The sequence below is a fragment of the Manihot esculenta genome, chromosome 9 (assembly GCF_001659605.2).
Source record: "Manihot esculenta cultivar AM560-2 chromosome 9, M.esculenta_v8, whole genome shotgun sequence".
Taxonomy (NCBI): Eukaryota; Viridiplantae; Streptophyta; class Magnoliopsida; order Malpighiales; family Euphorbiaceae; genus Manihot; species Manihot esculenta.
This window is the reverse complement of record NC_035169.2, coordinates 34,060,125-34,078,466: the sequence shown is the minus strand read 5'-3', so window position 1 is coordinate 34,078,466 and position 18,342 is coordinate 34,060,125. Positions and strand designations below refer to the sequence as shown.

The 18,342-nt window shown below is 34.2% G+C and overlaps 2 protein-coding genes across 3 annotated transcripts; one reads left to right on the top strand and one right to left on the bottom strand.

Moving 5' to 3' along the window:
- Positions 1–7,094: 7,094 nt before the first annotated feature.
- LOC110622593 (GATA transcription factor 5) lies at positions 7,095–8,737 on the top strand. Of its 2 annotated transcripts, none has more exons than XM_021767154.2 (3): positions 7,095–7,239; positions 7,356–7,502; positions 7,831–8,737. In XM_021767154.2, exons 2-3 carry the CDS (start codon positions 7,359–7,361, stop codon positions 8,563–8,565), a joined length of 879 nt encoding a protein of 292 aa, XP_021622846.1. In that variant the 5' UTR covers positions 7,095–7,239; positions 7,356–7,358; the 3' UTR covers positions 8,566–8,737. The 2 variants fall into 2 exon arrangements, with proteins under 2 accessions (XP_021622846.1, XP_021622844.1); XM_021767152.2 differs by having other exon boundaries at positions 7,114–7,266.
- A 3,649-nt stretch (positions 8,738–12,386) lies between these two features.
- On the bottom strand, positions 12,387–16,173 carry LOC110622592 (glucan endo-1,3-beta-glucosidase 8). Its single transcript, XM_021767151.2, has 2 exons — positions 14,784–16,173; positions 12,387–13,565 (listed from the first exon to the last, which is right to left on the bottom strand). The coding sequence occupies exons 1-2, from the start codon at positions 15,110–15,112 to the stop codon at positions 12,458–12,460; spliced, it is 1,437 nt and encodes a 478-aa protein (XP_021622843.1). The 5' UTR covers positions 15,113–16,173; the 3' UTR covers positions 12,387–12,457.
- Between the last annotated feature and the right edge of the window lie 2,169 nt (positions 16,174–18,342).

Genomic DNA, 18,342 nt, shown 5'->3' with positions numbered 1-18,342 from the left:
CTGAGTACTCCCCTGGGTGTGGTGTGCATGGTGCGATCCTTTTGATCAAGGCTCAAGTAATAGGGGAAGGGAAAAGAGTCCCAACTGCATTGAGTAGAAAGTGTAGCACTCTTTGTGATTTGGTCATAGCCCATCCTACTTTTTCCATGTACTCATGAAGTAACATGATTAGCTTCTCCTCTTTCAGATGAGGTGTGCCTTTAGCCCTTATGTTTGCATTTTTGAGCACTTCCAACTTCAATTGATATTTCTCCATGGGTGGCTGCAATTTGGCATTAAGTTCAGGCAAAATAAATTCTACCTTATCTGGAGGTTTGGGCAGGCATTGATCTGCATGCTCCTTTGGTTTGGGCCATTGGACTACCATTTGTTCCTCCTGGGCATGGACTGTTTGCATTGGAAGGATGAAAGGAGTTTCAGTTTCCTCCTTCTGCATAGGACCTAACTGAGGTGGAAGACTGATTTGTGTTGGAAGCTGAAAGGACGCGCCTGAGAGGATTTCAGGTACTCCTTCTTGCGCAAGATTGATCTGCAATGGAAGAATGAAAGGGGTTTCATGCGATGGAAGCTGAAGAGGTGCAACTAGAAGAGTTGCAGGACTGTCCTGCGGTCCAAGCTGAGGTGGTTCAGTTGGAGTTCCTTCTGACTGCGCAAGATTGATCTGAAGAGGTGTGATTGGCTCTCCTTTGTTCTGTGCGTGTTCGCAGTCCACCTGTTGGATGTAACAGTTAGTTTCTTTCAGTTCTGGCTCTTTTTGGCTCTCTTCCCTGAAAGGATCATTGTTTAGTATATCATCATGATTTGTATAAAAAATATTTTCACTTAAACAATCAATGATATCTAAATTATCAACAGGTTCTGTTTCACCAGTTTGTTTGGACAAACAGTTTTCTGGTTGTGTTTCTTCAGCAGCTTGTTCTTGAACTTGTGAACTTTCATCATCATCCCATACATCTTGAAGCTCTTCCTCTCTTCTTAACATGATCGCATTTAATGAGGTGGCCATTTGATCCATCTGCTGTTGCATCATTTGCAAAGTCTTTGCCAACTCACTAATGGCGGGGTCTGAACTTGGAGGTGCTGGTTGGGCTTGGTATCCTTGATAGTCCTGGTAGTCATTAGCCTCAGCGTAGCCATAGTTCGGTTGGTCTCCCCAATATGGACTGTATGTGTTATAATATGGATCATGCCTTGGCTGTTCATAGTATCCTCCAAATGTATGTCTAGACTGGTCATACTCATAACGTGTAGAACATTGATTAGTTGGATATCCTACGTATGCATAATTCCCACATGGTGTTGGTAGCTAGGATGCTTGAACCTGTTGCACTATGTCTATGGCAAGGTCTTTCATAAAAGATGTCAGAAAAGAAAAATCAGATCTACTTACCTCATCCATGATTCAGATGTGCAATTGAGATGTTTCAGAAGATGGTTCTGCGCAGAGTGCTCTTTTTTTTTTGTGGAATTTGGTCCTGAAAGAAAAACAAATAAGTTAAATCAATTCCCCGGCAACGGCGCCAATTTTTGACTCGCGGTTGTCGAAGCCGGTCAAAAATAACCTTTCTGGTTATCAACAATTTACAACTGCAGATAGTGGTGAAAGGATCGAATCCACAGGGAATTGAAGACTTACCTATTTTCCTTATCAAGACCAATAAAATAAACTGAAACAAAAATAAATTGCAAAAGAAGAAAACTGAAAACGAGATAAACTGAAACGAGATAAAACTGAAACGAGATAAAACTGAAATGAGATAAAACTGAAACGAGATAAAACTGAAAACGAGATAAACTGAAATGAGATAAAACTAAAATGAGATAAAACTGAAAGAGAAATAAACTGTAAGTAAAATGGGGGGTTTTGAGATTGATTTAATTAATCTAAAATTGAAAGCAATAAAAATAAGGCAAATAATAAAAATAAAGAGAGATAAATAATAAGAAAGATCTAGTTGAATAATTGGATCCACTTTAGTTGTTGGGATTGATCATTGACACTTAGTTTCCTTTGGGTTGATTCAATAGATTAGTTATGGAGATGGAAGACGCTTCTCACCACCATTATCTCTCCTTATGATTAAACCAATTAGGGAATGTCCTCTAATTAATTACTAATTAACAAATTGCCAAGGAACGTCCTTGGGCCTTAGGCATCAAAACAATTGTCAATTGCATTAAGAAATAGAGAGATCCAATCCTAGCTACCCAAACGTATGGAGATAACGCTAGATCATACAATTTCCTTGGGTTTTATCCCAAGTGTTCTCATGTAAGAATAATCTAAGCAATTACGGACTTAAATCATCCAAACTAACATATTATTACTTTGCAATCAAGAATCAATGTAGATCTAAACAACAAAGCAATATTGAAATTAAGCATGAAATTGCATAAATATTGAACAACCAAAAGTTAAACAATGTTTGATCAAGTCTCCCAATCCATAAAACAACCAAAGTATCACCTAATCTTCAACTAGAATAAAATATTTCAGCCTCTCATGGCTGAAACAAAACCAAAAATAAAAGAAAAGAAGAAAGGTAGAAGAAGAGATGTGAATTTCGTAGGTGTCTCCCAAGGGGAGCTTAAGGGACCTGTAGAGGCTCCTTATGTGGCTTTTTATAGTTGAAAAGTGTTGCCCAAGGTCATACTTACTGCCCAAGAGGTATTTTCTGCCCAAGTTATATCTGAAAAGGAAAGAATCGCGTTTTTCGGCTTCAGAAGGAAGGCTGCGCGCGAATGCTTTGCGGAAGAAAGTTGGTGCGTGCGGTTTGGTCTCAGAAAGGGAAAGAGGCGCAGATTGTGCTGCCTAAATAAGTTTAGATGCTGACCTTACTTCCTAATTAGTGTAGAGGCTGCTTAAGATGCTGCCCATGCTCAACTTGTTGCCCAAGTTATTACAGAAAAGGAAGGTGGCGCGCAGATGGCTTTCAGAAGAGGAAAGCGCGCAGATTGTTTCTGAATAGGAAGGATGCACGAATTTTGATCTTCAAAGGGGAAGATATGCTGTCCATACATTCCTTTTTAGGTGGAGCCTCTTTTGAAATTTGAATGTTGAACGCAGAAGAGGAAGAGCATCTCTTTGAGATCTTGTTGCCTAAATAGGAAGATATGACTGCTGCAGTGTGTGCACATCTTTGAATAAGGAAAGAAAGATCTGCACTTTGAATTTCAAATAATCTTCTGACTGAGCTTTCCTTGTTTGCTTTTGCTTTTGCACTTTCCTCATTTGGAAACTTTCCTTTTCTGAAAACTTTCCTTATTTGGAAACTTTCCTTTTTTGGCACTTTTTGGCAGTTTTAAGAGCATTTTCTCCAGATTGTCTCTTTACAACTAATATCTGCAAAACATAATTAAAACCACAAAATTAAGCAGAAAAGATGTAAATAAATATCAAGAACATAATGATAAAATGGACTAAAATATGCTCTATCAGTAGGGCTGCTAAGCGCGCTAGGACCTCAAAACCTGTGGAAGTAGGCCCTTCCCCTCTTATTGTTAAAGGGAAAAAGGTGGTGGAGAACCTGACTTTTGCCCCTAATAACGAGTTGTTGAATGCTGCCGAGGTCGGTGCTGACTCAACACCGGCCTCTAAAACTGAGATGTTGCATAGCAGGATGTTCGGGGGAGTTCTAGATGCCTCTGACCCTCATCTTCTGGCCCTTGTTAGCCATTTGGCCTATGCCACTAAGTAGCAGGCAGCCTTTAGCTCGCACTCCATAAAAGCTCTTGGGGACAATTTGAGAGAGATGCTCCTTATGATAAGTTGTTTGTTTGTCTAATCAGTACTTCTAAATTTGAGGTTTTCCTGAGTTTCTTTTTGTGGTAGTCTTTAGGCATGTATATGGAGATTGATGCCCGGAATCAATCTCTTCAGGTCTCCATGGATAGCCGAGATGAGAATCTGCTTGCTACTACTATGGTCTGTGAGCATATAATTAATCTTAAAGGGAAAGTTGCAAACATCACCAAGCAGCTGGGGGAGTTAAGCGAGGAGGTTGCCAAGTCATCTCAACAAGCCTCTATGGCGGAGTCTCAATGAGATGAAGCTCTCGCACAGTTGTCTGTTCTGGAGGAGACTCGCCGTCAACGAGATGAGGCTTGGACTCAGCGCGATGAGGCTTTGGCTCATGCTACTATTCTTCAACAATAGCTCAATAAATACGTTGACGACCTGAAAAGCATGACTTCGGCAGTAGAGAAATCTCAACTTCAGTAGCAGCGACTCCGCCAAGAGGTCTTTGTTCTAGAAGAGAGGTGTGCTTTTCTATTGTGGGATACCAGGGCCACTGAAGACAGAGTTCAGTAGGCATACGAAGAATGTCTATAGGAGTATAAGGGTTCAGAGGAGTTGCACTTGAAGATTTACAAGGAGGCATTTCAGATGTTTGATTTTGGCTACAATTAGGGCCTCAAGGTTGCCTGTGATGCCCCTTCCGCTTCATTAGCTGACTTGCGAGCTCCCGAAGTTGACTTTGATGGCAAGGAGGTCCGCTATGGAGAGGATGACAACCTCCTCCCTAAGAACTCCCTTCCTTTGCCTTCTACGAAGCAAGAGGCTAACCCTTCTAAGTCCCATGTAAATAACGACTTAGTTAGCTCTGCTCCCCCTTTCCTTACTGCTTCTATAACAAACTCTAATGGTGTAGAGAAATAATGAATAAATTTACTTTTAGTCCGTTTTGCTATTTCACTTTCTTCTTGTCGATTTAAATTTTATTTGCACTTCTGCACTTTGACTGTATGTTATGTATGCTATCTGTGAATGGTACTAAGTGATTTGTTTGATAGCTACTTATTTTTACTGGCTTGGTGTACTTGACTTCTGTTATTGGAAATTATCTGGACTTAATTTTGTTTTAATTTTCATATTGAAAATTGTCTCAATTTTCATGTCCTTAGACATTTTTATTTTTTTACCACCTGGACCTTTTACTAGGATAGGTTTTGAGTTTCTTTAACCGGATTGGTTTAGCATCGAAGGTCGATGCTATTATCTTAGGCCCCCAGCTCCATCAGCAGCTGCTCTTTCAACCTTTCCAGCTTCTGATCTACCTTTGTGTCCTCCCTCTTAGGCCTCTTCTCTAGGCAATAATGACTCCATTCTAGCTCTTTACTTTCGTATCTCTCTGCAAGTTCAGAGAAATAACTCTCTGTTCCATCATTTTCGATGAGCTTCCTTTCTATTCTGCCCCTCATTCGAGCCACTGGTTCATTCCTCCGACTTGCTTTCACATCTCCCTCTCTTGTCCTCCTCCTACTTGGTCGGGGAATCTGGTAGTTCAGCATGGGTTGGGGCTCGCTAAGGTTGAGCCCTTCTCATATGGGTGGCTTGTATAATAAGGTATTGAGCCCCCTTTTTTATAATATCTAGTTGAGCTAGTGGATAGTGCTTTGTAGCTAGAGGGCCATGTTTTGATGTTCTTGGTCTTACAAGAGGTTCGAGGCATGGTCTCGATCGAGCTTGGTGAGGGATTTAATTATGCAGGTGATGGGTTTACTAGTGTTTTTGGGCTGGAAAATGAGAACAATGGACTTTCCTAAGTCGAGCTCAGGTAGTTCTAGGTGATTTCTTTATGGTATTCGCGGGGGTTTGCCATGTGGATTTCAGTGGGTGAATAAGAATGAGAACTTCGGTGACGATAAGATCTCCTTTGTTTCACAGACATCGCCAATTGATGTCTCAGATTCGAGAATGGGTCTGGGCTCAGGTATATTTTTTGTAAGCTTGGTTTTTATTTCTCCTTTGTTCCCTTTTATTCCCTTTCTTTTTTGTCATTGCAGGCATGTAAACATCGTTCTGTATCCGTACTCCTCTACCATATTCATGCTGCCAACATGTACGGACGTACTGTGTCCTTTTCTCTTATCAGGCGACTATTTAATTCCATACGGCGCCACTTGGACAAGATCCCGAGCATCGCGGGGTTTGTTTTCTACGGAGGCTAACGAGTATTTAGGGATAGAATGTCTCGGGACGGTTCAAGTCTTGTCCAGCCTGTGTGGATGGGCCCTAACCCAATATAGGCTCTAGTAGAGCCTTGACCCATTTCTTTTCGCTTGGGTTGCCTCAGGTCTAAGCATTCAAAGTTTGATGACGGGTAGTCATCAGAAAAACTTTCTCAATTGCCTTTCATCACATCATTAGGGCCAAAGGAAAGCAGCTTCCAGAGAGATCAATACCAATGAAAAAAAAAAAAGATATATAAACTCATCGATAACCCTTAAGTGCCAACGAGCTACATATCTACTTTCTACCTTTCTTCTACCAATCATCAAAGGAAAAGCACAAACTAAAATTGTCATTATTTAAAAACTAAAATCAATAAATAAAATAGGCAATTAACATTAGATGAGTATAAGACGTTCTCCCTCTTTAAAAAATCTCCTTTTTTATCATAAAATTTATTAATAATAGATGAATTTTAACTCATTAGTACTGAGAGTTATTTATAAAGCTATCTAATCTATTAAACACAAACAACTTTTTTTTAAAAAAAAAAAAAAAAAAAGGCTAAGACTCCCAAATTCTATGTCACAAAACTAGGATATTAACCAAGAGTTCCTAAAAAAAAACAGTCAAATTAATACTTTGCTTTTATGAGCATATTAAAATCTCTTCCTTCTTTTTTTCTTTCTATTGGAAATCCCATACCGTCATGTTCCATACGCGTAGTCATCCGTTCCCAACTGATCCATTTAATCCTAAGGCCTTCACTTCTCCCCTCCCACTAAAATGCATTCATTATTTTTTCCAATTTACTACAGATATCAATGGCTAAGAGCACAGCACATATAAAAAAAGATTGTCATATTAGCACATTAGTTTAAAATTGATAAATAAAAAATATTGTTATTTAAGTTAATATTTAAAAATTTTATATTATAAATTAAAATTTTACAACAATTACATACTTAATCTAATAATAAATATATTTAAATAAATTTAAGAGATCTACTATTCTATACTCTAATTTTCTATTCCCCTTTCAAAACAGAAAAATTTTACAACAATTGCTTAGGAGAATTTGTAAATTAATTATACTTAAAAATAAAAGTTAAGAATATAGAAGTAGTACAAAATATATATAAAGGAAGCTGTGGTAAACAGATGGGTGAGAGAGAGAGAGATAGGGATGTGAGCTTTTGTCTTCGTGATTGAATATTAACTTTGATCTTTAGCTTTATCTGCCGACAGAAACCCCGGCCATAAGGGTCCAGTGCGACAGCTTCGCAGTTAGCAGCACTGCATATTTTCTTTTGGTTCTTCTTTTCCCTTTTCCCTCACTTTTTCTTGCTTTTTCTCTCATAATTTCCTTTGCTGGTTTGTGGGTTTTCTTCCCTTTCTTCAGGCCATGGATTTTTACCGGAATGTGACAATTTGCGGCGAATATCACCAGCAGGAGCAAGTCCTTCCATCTCCTTCTCCATGCTCTAAGCTTGGTACTGCTATAGCACCTACTAGCCCTCTTGATGACCTTTTCTCTGCTCAGAATACGGTTGGTGCTTGCTTCCCTTCTTTTCATGTTATCTCTGAACTCAGTTTTGGACTTATTCGCCCATAGTTTTTGCAGAGTTCCGGTTACTGTTGCAAGAAATTTCCTTTTCTTTTTGTTTGTTAGTGCTGCGGTGTTCTAGCTAACACAGGAACTAGAGAGTCTTTCTTCTTGTTCTTTTCTTGCTTGCTTGGCTACAGGAATCTTTGCTGGTTTAAATCCAGAAACTTGAAAAAGGAGAAATCTTTTTACTGGGTTTTATCTGTTTCTTGACATGGCAGATGGTTTCAATTTTCTTTTGCTAATGTTTCTCTTGTGGCTTGTAACGCAGGAAGTAGATGTTAGCTTAGAATGGCTGTCAGTGTTTGTGGAGGACTGCTTATCCAGTACAGGAAACTGCCTCCCAGCTCCCACAAGCAGTGTTCAAAACAAAATTATTACTCCAAACCTACCAAAATCCTCGCAACGGAAGCCCCTACAGAACTCGCAAGCTTCCTTGGAGAGATTTGTAATTCCAGGCAAGGCAAGAAGCAAGAGAAAAAGAGTCACAAGTGTGAAGACCAGAAACCCATTATCCAGCTGGTCCCAAATCCTCCATTTTCCGAGTTCAGATCCTCCTTTGCTCCAACAAGCATATTGGTTAGCTGACTCTGAACTCATTATGCCTCAAAAAGAAAGAACCACCAGCAACAGCAGCAATACAAAGACAAGAGATAGTGAAGAAGAAGAAGAAGAAGAAACAAGAGAGGAGGAGCAAGAACAGGTTACTGGTGTGAGTAATAATGGCAAGGAGGGTGTGGCCATTTTGGAAAGTAGCAGTGGGCAGCAGCAGCAGCCAAGGAGGTGCAGCCATTGCCTAGCACAGAGGACCCCACAGTGGAGGGCTGGACCATTGGGTCCAAAGACGCTGTGCAATGCATGTGGAGTGAGGTACAAATCAGGCAGGTTATTGCCTGAGTATAGACCAGCCAAGAGTCCTACCTTTGTGAGCTACCTGCACTCCAATTCTCACAAGAAAGTTATGGAAATGAGAACGGCTGGCTCTGCTGTCTTCAATTCCTATTGAGCAGTCACAATTTTCATTCTCCAATGTATACCAAAAACAAGTTAGTTTAGTTAATTTTCTAATAGAAATTAAAACTTGGCAGAAATTCCAATCCTTGTTAATTTTCTTGGGGCTTAATTATTTAGCTTTTTTTTATATATAATATTAATGGGTTTTCCTTTCATTTTGATTATTGCTGGTTTCTATAAACTTCTCTTCCACTTGCAATTTCTCTTCTCCTTTTAAAATAAAATATAATTTGCAAAATATTTTTAATATTATGAATAATTAAAATGCATATTCCTTGCTTGGAATCCAGGCAAAAAAAGCAAAGGTGTACAGACTACAATATTTGTTTTTAATATCTTTTTCCAATCTGTCAATAACAGTTTAATTTTGTTTTGATTGGTTTTCAAATTTCATTGCATTTTCAAAATAATAATATGGGAACCAGGTCATAGGAATAATTAGGAGGCAGTCACGTGACATTATCAATTCTGCTTTTTTTTTTTTTTTTTTTTTTTCTAATCCTCTTTTTCCTCAATTCAAACTTTCATGCACCACCACCTCCTTCAAATTTTCCCTCCCTCCTGTTTTAGTAGTTATTGATATTTTTAAATTATTTACAGAATAAAAAATTTAAAATTTTAAAATATAATAAAAATTGCTTTAATTTTTAAATTGCAAAGCTGAAGAGTAGCAGTGTAGTTTTCCTTTTATCAATTACTAAGTGCAAATGATGATTTTATGTGATTATATTAAATAATTTATTAAAAAAAATAATGTTATAAATAAGAAGTTATTGATATGTGTGACACAAAAAGTTACCAAACTCAATAATTTAAGTCTCTATCAAAGTTTGGAACATATTTCAATCGATTGGCTCCATGCCCATGTTGTGTCATAATGCGATTTCTAGTTTCAATTGTCAACACAATTCCAATATTATTGCCTTTCATTTCTAACCTATAGCTCACCAAACAAGGAGAAGTGGTCAATGGGATCCAACGCCCTTATTTATTTGCTACTTACGATCTCAACACAATTTCAATAATATTTAAATTTTATTATTTTAATTCATTTAAATTTATACTTAATAAATTTATTGAAGTGCATAAAGTGTTTTTTATTAAATTTTATTAGTGTTTTATATTCTAATTTAAATTTAAAATCACGTATAAATAAATGCAAAGATAAATTTTTCAGATTTATTTACTATAAAATGCTGGTTGTAATTATTTTATTAAAATGTTAAAATTTTAAAATTAAATTAAAAATTAATAGATGATAAAATCCTTTTTAATTAAAAGAATGTATTTATAAAAAATTAAAGAAAAATATCATTATACTCCAACAGGCGATCCACGGAAAATTAGATTGAGCCCTAGCTCCACGTCTTCTTAAAACATATTAGGTGTATTACTTCTTCTTTCCACAAAAATAAGTTTATATAGTTATTATTATATATTAATAAAATATAATTAATATTATTAAAATAATAAATTTGTATATCTTTTTTAACATAACATTCATTATATTATATATAATTTTTTTTTAAAAAATGACTTATTATATTAATAAAATTCTATCATGCAAAAGGGATATAATCCCAAACAGAGAGGCAATTATACCAATAGATTCTTTAACCAAAATATGAATCTAGCCAAAATATGAACAGTTAAAATAGTATTACGACGAACCCATTTAACAGAAATATCAGTTCTAGAGTCTAACAAAAATTTATAATCATTCAAAATCAAACTTTACATAAAATAATTTAATAAAAATGCTTCTCAAATACCTATCTAAAACGTTGTATAAGATAATTTGACAAAAATATCCCTCATTCTTTCTCATTTCTTGAGCATAAATAATTAAAGTCTCCTGAACAAAACCAAGGAATAGAGTTTCTACGAGATAAAACTCGAATAAGGTTCCAAGACTGACGTCGTTCTTATGATTCTGGAAACTCATAATAATTAGTAAACCTCCATTGAACATTACCTTTCGAGACAATCGAATTAATAAAATTTGAAGAAAATATAACCACAGAAATAGAATAATGGCTATTCCACATTAACGAAGAGTCTCCTCTCAATCCTTGTTTATTGATTGAGAAGCAATCATCAAAATATAAAAAATTACGAAAAAATTACATATGAGAACTAAGAGTTTTTATTTTCATCAAAAATAAAATATCCAGCTTGTAATTAGGAACCAAATCTTTTAATGCAATAACTGTCCGAGAATGACTGACGTAAATCTATCAAAAAGGTCTGCATATTCTGAAAATTGATTAGATTATATGTGAGAAATATCCCCACCTCTGGAGCTCTTAATAGGGATAATAACATATTATTTTTTATTGATAGTCAATTCACCCAGATCATCTTTTATGAAAAGAGGAAAGAAGAAATTAGATTTAAAAAAAAAAAAATACGAGAGTATCAAATCACAAAAAGGACGAATTCATTATATTATATGTAAAATTAATAAATTTTATATTTTTAATGCACATTAATAAATGCACATTAGAAAATCAATAAATTAGATTTTTATTTTAAAAAAAAAGCCTATAACTTAGTATGGATAAAATACAATTTATAAATTTATTAAATTATATAATTTAAATTTTGACTCTTCTACATCTATTCTTGCATAGAAAAATATATAGTTAATGTAATTAAAATAAGATTTTTTTTTAAATTTTACTTTACATTATTTTATTAAAAAATTAAATAACTCATATTAATAGATTATTATTTTAACTAATAATTTTCAGTTTTTAACACAGAAAATAGAATGTTATTAATAATACTCTCTTCACCCATTTCTTTTTGAGATAGTAATTTATTAATATTTTCTATTTAATATGTATTGAAAAAGTATAATTTATTAGTTTTAATAATTATTTAGTAATAAGTAATATAAATGAAGAGAATATTAAAAAAGAAAATATAAAAAACTTTTTTAAATTCATGTGAAAGGTAACTTTGTATTTGATGGAAAGAATAATAAATAAATTATTATATAAAAAATAATGTAAGTAATAATTTAATTTTTTTTAGATGAAAATATTGAAGTGGAAACTAAATAATTGAAAATGTCATTAAATAATATGTCATTGGTAAAAATTTAATAATAAATATAATAAATATTTTTTTATTTAATAATATAAAAATATTAAATAATCACTCGCTAGTATTTCTTGATTATATAATACAAGATATTTATAGATAAAAAAAAAGATGTGAATGGAGAGTTTTTAGGGGTGAAAATAGTAATTTCATTAGAAAGGAATAAATCTAATTATTATATATCACATCCAAAAGAGGTAGGGTTTGTTGTGATGTTAGGTTTTGGATGGGCGCATAATTGAGGGAGGGGAAAATCAAATTATTTTTGAAATTTTGGGCCTCTGCCTAGTGAATTGGAGATGGGAGGGGTCCCACAAAAACATGTTAAAGAAAAAGGCTCCTTGAAATTTTGAATGAAAAAGAAAATCACATGTTTGGGTTGGTGGTTCCTACTGTATTTTTAAAATTCAATTATTTAATTATTATAATTTTAAAAAATAATAAATTAATTCATATTATGAGAAAGGTAATTAACCCAAACTGAAATTATAAGCAAACTGAAACAAGCCCAATTCTCGATTTGACGGGCTCAACCTTTGACCCGGCCCACACTTTACACCAAAAGGAACACAGAGAGAGAGAGAGAGAGATTTGTAAATAACAAGAAGCTACAAGAAATAAATTGAATCAAACCAAGAAGCTAGGAAATAAGTAACATTCTCTGAAATTTACTCAAAGAATAGATAATAAAGTAACCCAAATTCATAAAATAAAAAAAAATATATTAAAAAAGAGGCAAGTAAAATAGTACATCCAAGGTATCCGTAAACAATAACCTATAGCATGAAAAGTGTTAATACTGTGACAAATGCTAAACTCAACAGTAAGGAGCGCACAAGAGAGGCAGCTGAAGCAATCTGAATCATAAAATTACATGTCCCCTGTGAAAGATTCTGAGAAGTAACCATGGCCAGACCTTGAAAATTACAGGCCATGGGGTCCTGATTCTGTACCTGGAAGTACATGTTGAACGCATACGACGCATTCCCATTAGCATCCAAGACATTACAAGAGGAGCCATATCCGAGAGCTGTGCAATCTGAAAAAGTGCAAGCATAATTTATGTTATCTGCAAGCTTGCTAAGGTCCTTGGCATTTGGATTGAACATACACCATTTTGATGGTTGATACTGTACATTCTGTGCACCCACAGGAAGCTTGTTCTGACCCTGACCAGTGAAATCTAATGCAAATTTAGGCTGGCCATCATACCGAAAAATTCCCCAATGGCGCTCAAAATTTCCGGGAGCAATGCTCTTTGCATCCTCATCAAGAAGACCAAACAAGTACACTTCTATGAATCCAGGCCGGAGTGGAGTTCCTCTATTGCTTGCGAGTCGTGGTAACAGGCCGTTGTAAAATCTGTAGGCATAGTCTATAGTTGCACTCTTGTCCCCATCAGTCGGCCAACCTACCTCCCCGACTATAATGGGCATCTGTCCAAACCCTACTGCTTTGAGAGCTGAGACCAAGGTGTCGAAGTTGGCATCGAAAACATTGGTGTATTGAATCCCAGTAGCTTTGTCTACAATGGGTTGTGATGCTCCATCAAAGAAAGCATAGTTGATAGGGAAGTTGTCATTTCCATAGAGACTCAGGAAAGGGTAAATGTTCACAGTGAAAGGCGCATTGTTCTTGTTCAGAAACTGAACGATCTGGGTCATGACATCGCTGATATCAGTGCGGAATCTTCCAGCAGAGGGATAAGGCTGGTCATCGGGTGAGTTGTATATGTCGGCATTCAGGGGTACAGTTGCTTTTATAGAGTCTCCTAAATCAGCTTCATTGAGGGCATTTTGAATGTTCTGGAGTGCTGGGAAGGTCAAGTTTACGAATGTTCCATTGTAGGATGTGAGGAAAGGCTCGTTCCCAACTGCTACATACCTGCACCAGTATGTGGAACTCAATTGCAATGTTTCATTCTCAACAATGCCAAAAAAAGAGATCACTTAGAACAATTAGAAGCAAAGAATGTAAATGCTCCATCAGTTTGAATTATGTCATTTGACAGTTAAATCCTGTCGATGAATTATCGGCTCCTGTTTGATTGCTGAGTATATATATATATATATAATCCTGTTTCTCACATCTACAATAGAAGAATCTCCATTTTTACACATTGATGGATCATTGAGATTGAAATTATCTCTTGGAATAAGGAGGTTCATTCTCTTATTGAACCATTCTTTTCTCTGTTCTTTTCAATATGAGGTCCTCAGGAAAATAAATAAATTAACAAACAGCAGAAAAGAATCTAATTCTCTGACCTGTTTCTGAGTATATAAGAAAAGGTATGTGCTCTAAGAATATAGAACAAATATTAATCAAGAGTTAAATCAGAAATAGATTAACATTAAATGGGCCATAGAATGAAATATTAAAAATCACATGCATTGCATTAATGAGCATTAAATTGATAGAATCAATGATTAACTTTTCTAATTAACAAACGCCAACTGCCATCTTACGGCAGATTCAATAAACCAAGTCAAACAAGTTAACCACCTTTACTTGCTTCACAAAACAAATCTGAGATGAACATCTCAACTCCTATTATATTCAATAATAACTTAAAAGAGTGTGCATTTCTCAATAATAATATGGATCATGACATAATAAAATAAGGTTTTCTAACAAATGAAACCAAGAAACAGAGCTAAATGGATAACAATCTATGGAAGTCATTGAACTATTAGATTTTCTAGCACTAGCAATATCTGCAATTTGTATATTCAGACAAAAACCTATTTCATTATCCATCAAAACCCAGAAAAACCCATTACTTAAAACTTGTGAAAACACTTCACTGGAACAAAGAAATCAATCTCTCCAGAAGATCAATTTCTTATATAGGTAGACATGCTTTGGCCATAACAAATAAAGACACAAAAACATAATCAATTCAGATTAAAGATATTAACACAGTAGCTGTCAGCTTTTTCACAACAACTACTTTGGAAATTCAATCAAGTAACACAAGAATAAGAATAACAAACAGAACCATAAATCAGATAAGGAAATTAATTCAACTCAGCGTTAGTTTCATCAACACAGCAAGCTTTATACATAACTGCAAAGCCAATACAAAAAGCTTCAACTTACTTGATGTTAACGCCTCCATTGAAGTTGTAGATTGAGACATTCCTCTTCACAAAATCCTGAGCACGCTTATAATCATTCATCGCAGCGAGTTGGTCATTGGGTATAGCCACCATGACTTCAATGCCACTTCCAGCAAGTGCACTCATGGTGGTTCGGTCTGAATCAAAAAGCTTCACTTTTTGGACCCCATTGTCCTTTAACATTTGCACCACTGTTTTTGGTGGTAATTTGTGAGTGGCCTGGGTTCCCCAATTAACCCCTAGACCATAAACACGAGTTCCCAATAGGCCTAAAAGCAAAATCCACATTAGAAACCAAGAACTACCCATTTTAATGGAGACTTGAAGGAATATAGAGAAAAAAGAGATAGATGATAAAGTTGTGAAATTGTTATTTATTGATCAAACTCCACCCCTTTTCTCCCTTCTAGCTTTTCTGTTTAGGGATGAGAGTTGAGCGTTGTGTCAGAGAGGTTTATGAGAAAGAGAGGGAAAGCAACGGCTTTTGGCATGTGGGAACGCGGAAACAGCGAAAAGTACGAGATTTAATCCCACGGAATTGGCACTTTTGAGATCGAGATGTGTGTTGTTGTGAGAGAGATCAGAAGATCTCGATGAATATCCAAAGGGGGAAAAAATATGTATATTAAAAAGAAAAACAGAAAACAAAGGAGAGAAAAATGAACACCAGCTGAAAGAAGAGTCCTGATGACGTTGTATGGAAAACTAATAAGAGCCACTACCGAGAAACAGCCTTTTATGGTGTTGTAAGAGAGAGAGAGAGAGTAAATACATTAATACAGAACAGAACAGAACTAATCTAGATAAAAAGACACTGATAGAAACTGAAATTTTTAACAAAATTGAATGCTAAAACGGTGAAAATAATCGATTTTCGAAGATGGGTATTGAATTGAAGTTGAGAAGTAAAAGGTATTGAGTTTGAAAAAACAGGGGGTTTATGGACACAGCGGAAAACTGAAATGCTCGTCGGAAGCCCCACAAAGAAAACCGTGTATTTTGTTTGTGGTTTTTGATAAAAGAGAATCGGAAGATTTTCAAATCAAATGGAAATGGACAAGAAAGAGAGAATTTTTTGACAGTGAAAAGGTGAAAACAGGCAGAGAGAGAGGGAAAGGGCAATCACGAAACGACAATAAAACCACCAAGGAAATTGGCGCAAGAGAAAAGAAACCCGAAATTCTGAGACAGGTCAGAGATTTTTAGAAAACCCTTCTTAACGGCTAGATTTGATAAATTTATATCTCAAAATCCAAAAGGTTTAAGCTTAGAAAAGGTTTAAACTTTACTAATCCTCGGAAATGAAAGAATAAAATATATAACACGAAACACAGAGAAGAAAGCTTAGGCAAAGAAGCATTCTATAAATAAAAATGCTAACTTTCAAAGAAAACGAGGATGATGATTTGAAAAGTTCTTTTCTTTCATACTTGGGTTCAAGGATTCAAATCTTTTTTAACAGGAATTTACAATATAATCCTTATAGTATGTGACTCATTGGGTCAATTTTTAATTTTTAAAAATATTTAATAAATGGAAGCAGCCACATATGAAATTCTCACTCTAAATAATTATTAAATAATGGGATGTCCATTTATTTAATTAAGCTTTGAAAAAATAGTAATTAATTAAATTAAATCAAATTAAAGAAGATAATAACAAAACATAATGAGCTTTGAAATTGAAATATTGGGTGCTAATGACGTGGTTCCGACGCTGACAAGACAACTCAGTTTTACTGTTTAAGCAATAAGCAATTGCCCCACCACAAAGGTTATTATTGTCATTTAGACATTTTATTTTATTTTATTTTATTTTATTTTATTTTATTTTTATTTATTATTATTTATATAAGTGATTTTTAAAATTTGTTTTTATCATTTTCCATATGGACGGTGACCGACAGGCAGAATGAGATAAGAGATCCTTTGTATGTGCTGCTTTTTGGATATTGGGTTTGGAGTTTATTATTTTTTAGTAGGACTGAATTTTACATAAAAAATAAATTTAATAATTATGAAATAAAATATTGAATTTAATAATTATTAAGTTTATTGAAACAAAAATGCTTTTTTTTTTTGAATCTTCTAAAAAATATGGGATGGAGAAGTCTCTTTCAGAAGAAGATATGGGAGAGTAGCTTTCATACATGGGCATTGAACCCCAATCCCATGAGGCTTTGTTCACACCTTCCTTTTGGGGGATAAACTCATTATTTTAAGAATTTTTTAACACTTTTTATTTATGGATGTATAATATTTATTATAATAATTAATTAAAATTTAAAGAAAATTATATGCAAAGAAAAAGAGATTAATATAATGAAGATTGTTAGACCGTTCTTTAATGTACAATTAGTATTTCTCTTATGTTATTTTATTGAAAATCCATTCTAATATATACATTTTTTTCAATTTTATATTAAAATAATTTTTAATAATTAGGAAATCAGGGTTTAGCAATCTAAACTACAAGGCAACGAAAAAAAGAAGAAATTAATAAGGGTTCTCCAATTACTGATCTTATCTGCATGATTTGATCCCTCGTCGTTCTCAATATTTTTTAAAATAATATTTTGAAGATATGTGAAAATAGTTGTAAATATAATTTGAATTCTTTTCCTGCTACGTCATTTTTTAATGTCATTTAGGGAAAAAAAATCATAATAACAAAATTGGCACCCAAAAGCCAAGAGATTGGGGAAAGCTTGATAAACAAGACAACATCAATTGGACCGAAAGAGCTTTCCTCGTAGAGTTCTATTTGATTTTTTATTCTACTGTTTAAAATTAGCCGTGGTCTGACTCTGATCCAACATAGGATTAATATTAAAATAATTTTTTTAAAAAACATTAAATCGATATAAAAATAAATCATTTACAATGGTCATAATTCCCAAATGAGAAGGTTAAAGCGCTTATCCGGTTGATTAGAGATATAAATCAAGGTTATAAATTTGATTTCTACCTCATTGCTTTTAATTGAATTTTAAATGCTAGTTGACATGATTTAAAGAAAAAAAAATTCACAGATGAATTTATTCCCAACTTTTATTTATGAGTTTTTAGTTTTTAAATCAAATGACAAATAAAAAAAATTTAATGCATTGAACGAAAAATATAATTTCACTACTTTATGTAAACTCTAAACTGTGATATAATAAAACACTCCTATAACACTAACTTTTAGTGCTCACCAAGGAATTCCATGTGATTACGAGTGAAGATGTACGTCCACTCTTTTTATGATCACATATTTTTTTTGTTATAAAAACCTTTTTTTCCTTTTGTTGCACAGATTTAAAATGGTTATGTTGTTTTCATTAATATTTGAGATTAGGGTCTTTATTTAAAAAAAGAAAAAAAAAAAAACAATGAATTTGCAGATGTTTGACACGTAAATAAATCCCTGAAAGTAACCATCATTATCAGAATGCCACCTGTATGTTTTTTTCTTGTTATGTTGATTCTAAAACGAGTTAGTTTTAGGATTTCGTCATTTCTTATATATAACTAATTACACATTTTGAAACATTCTGT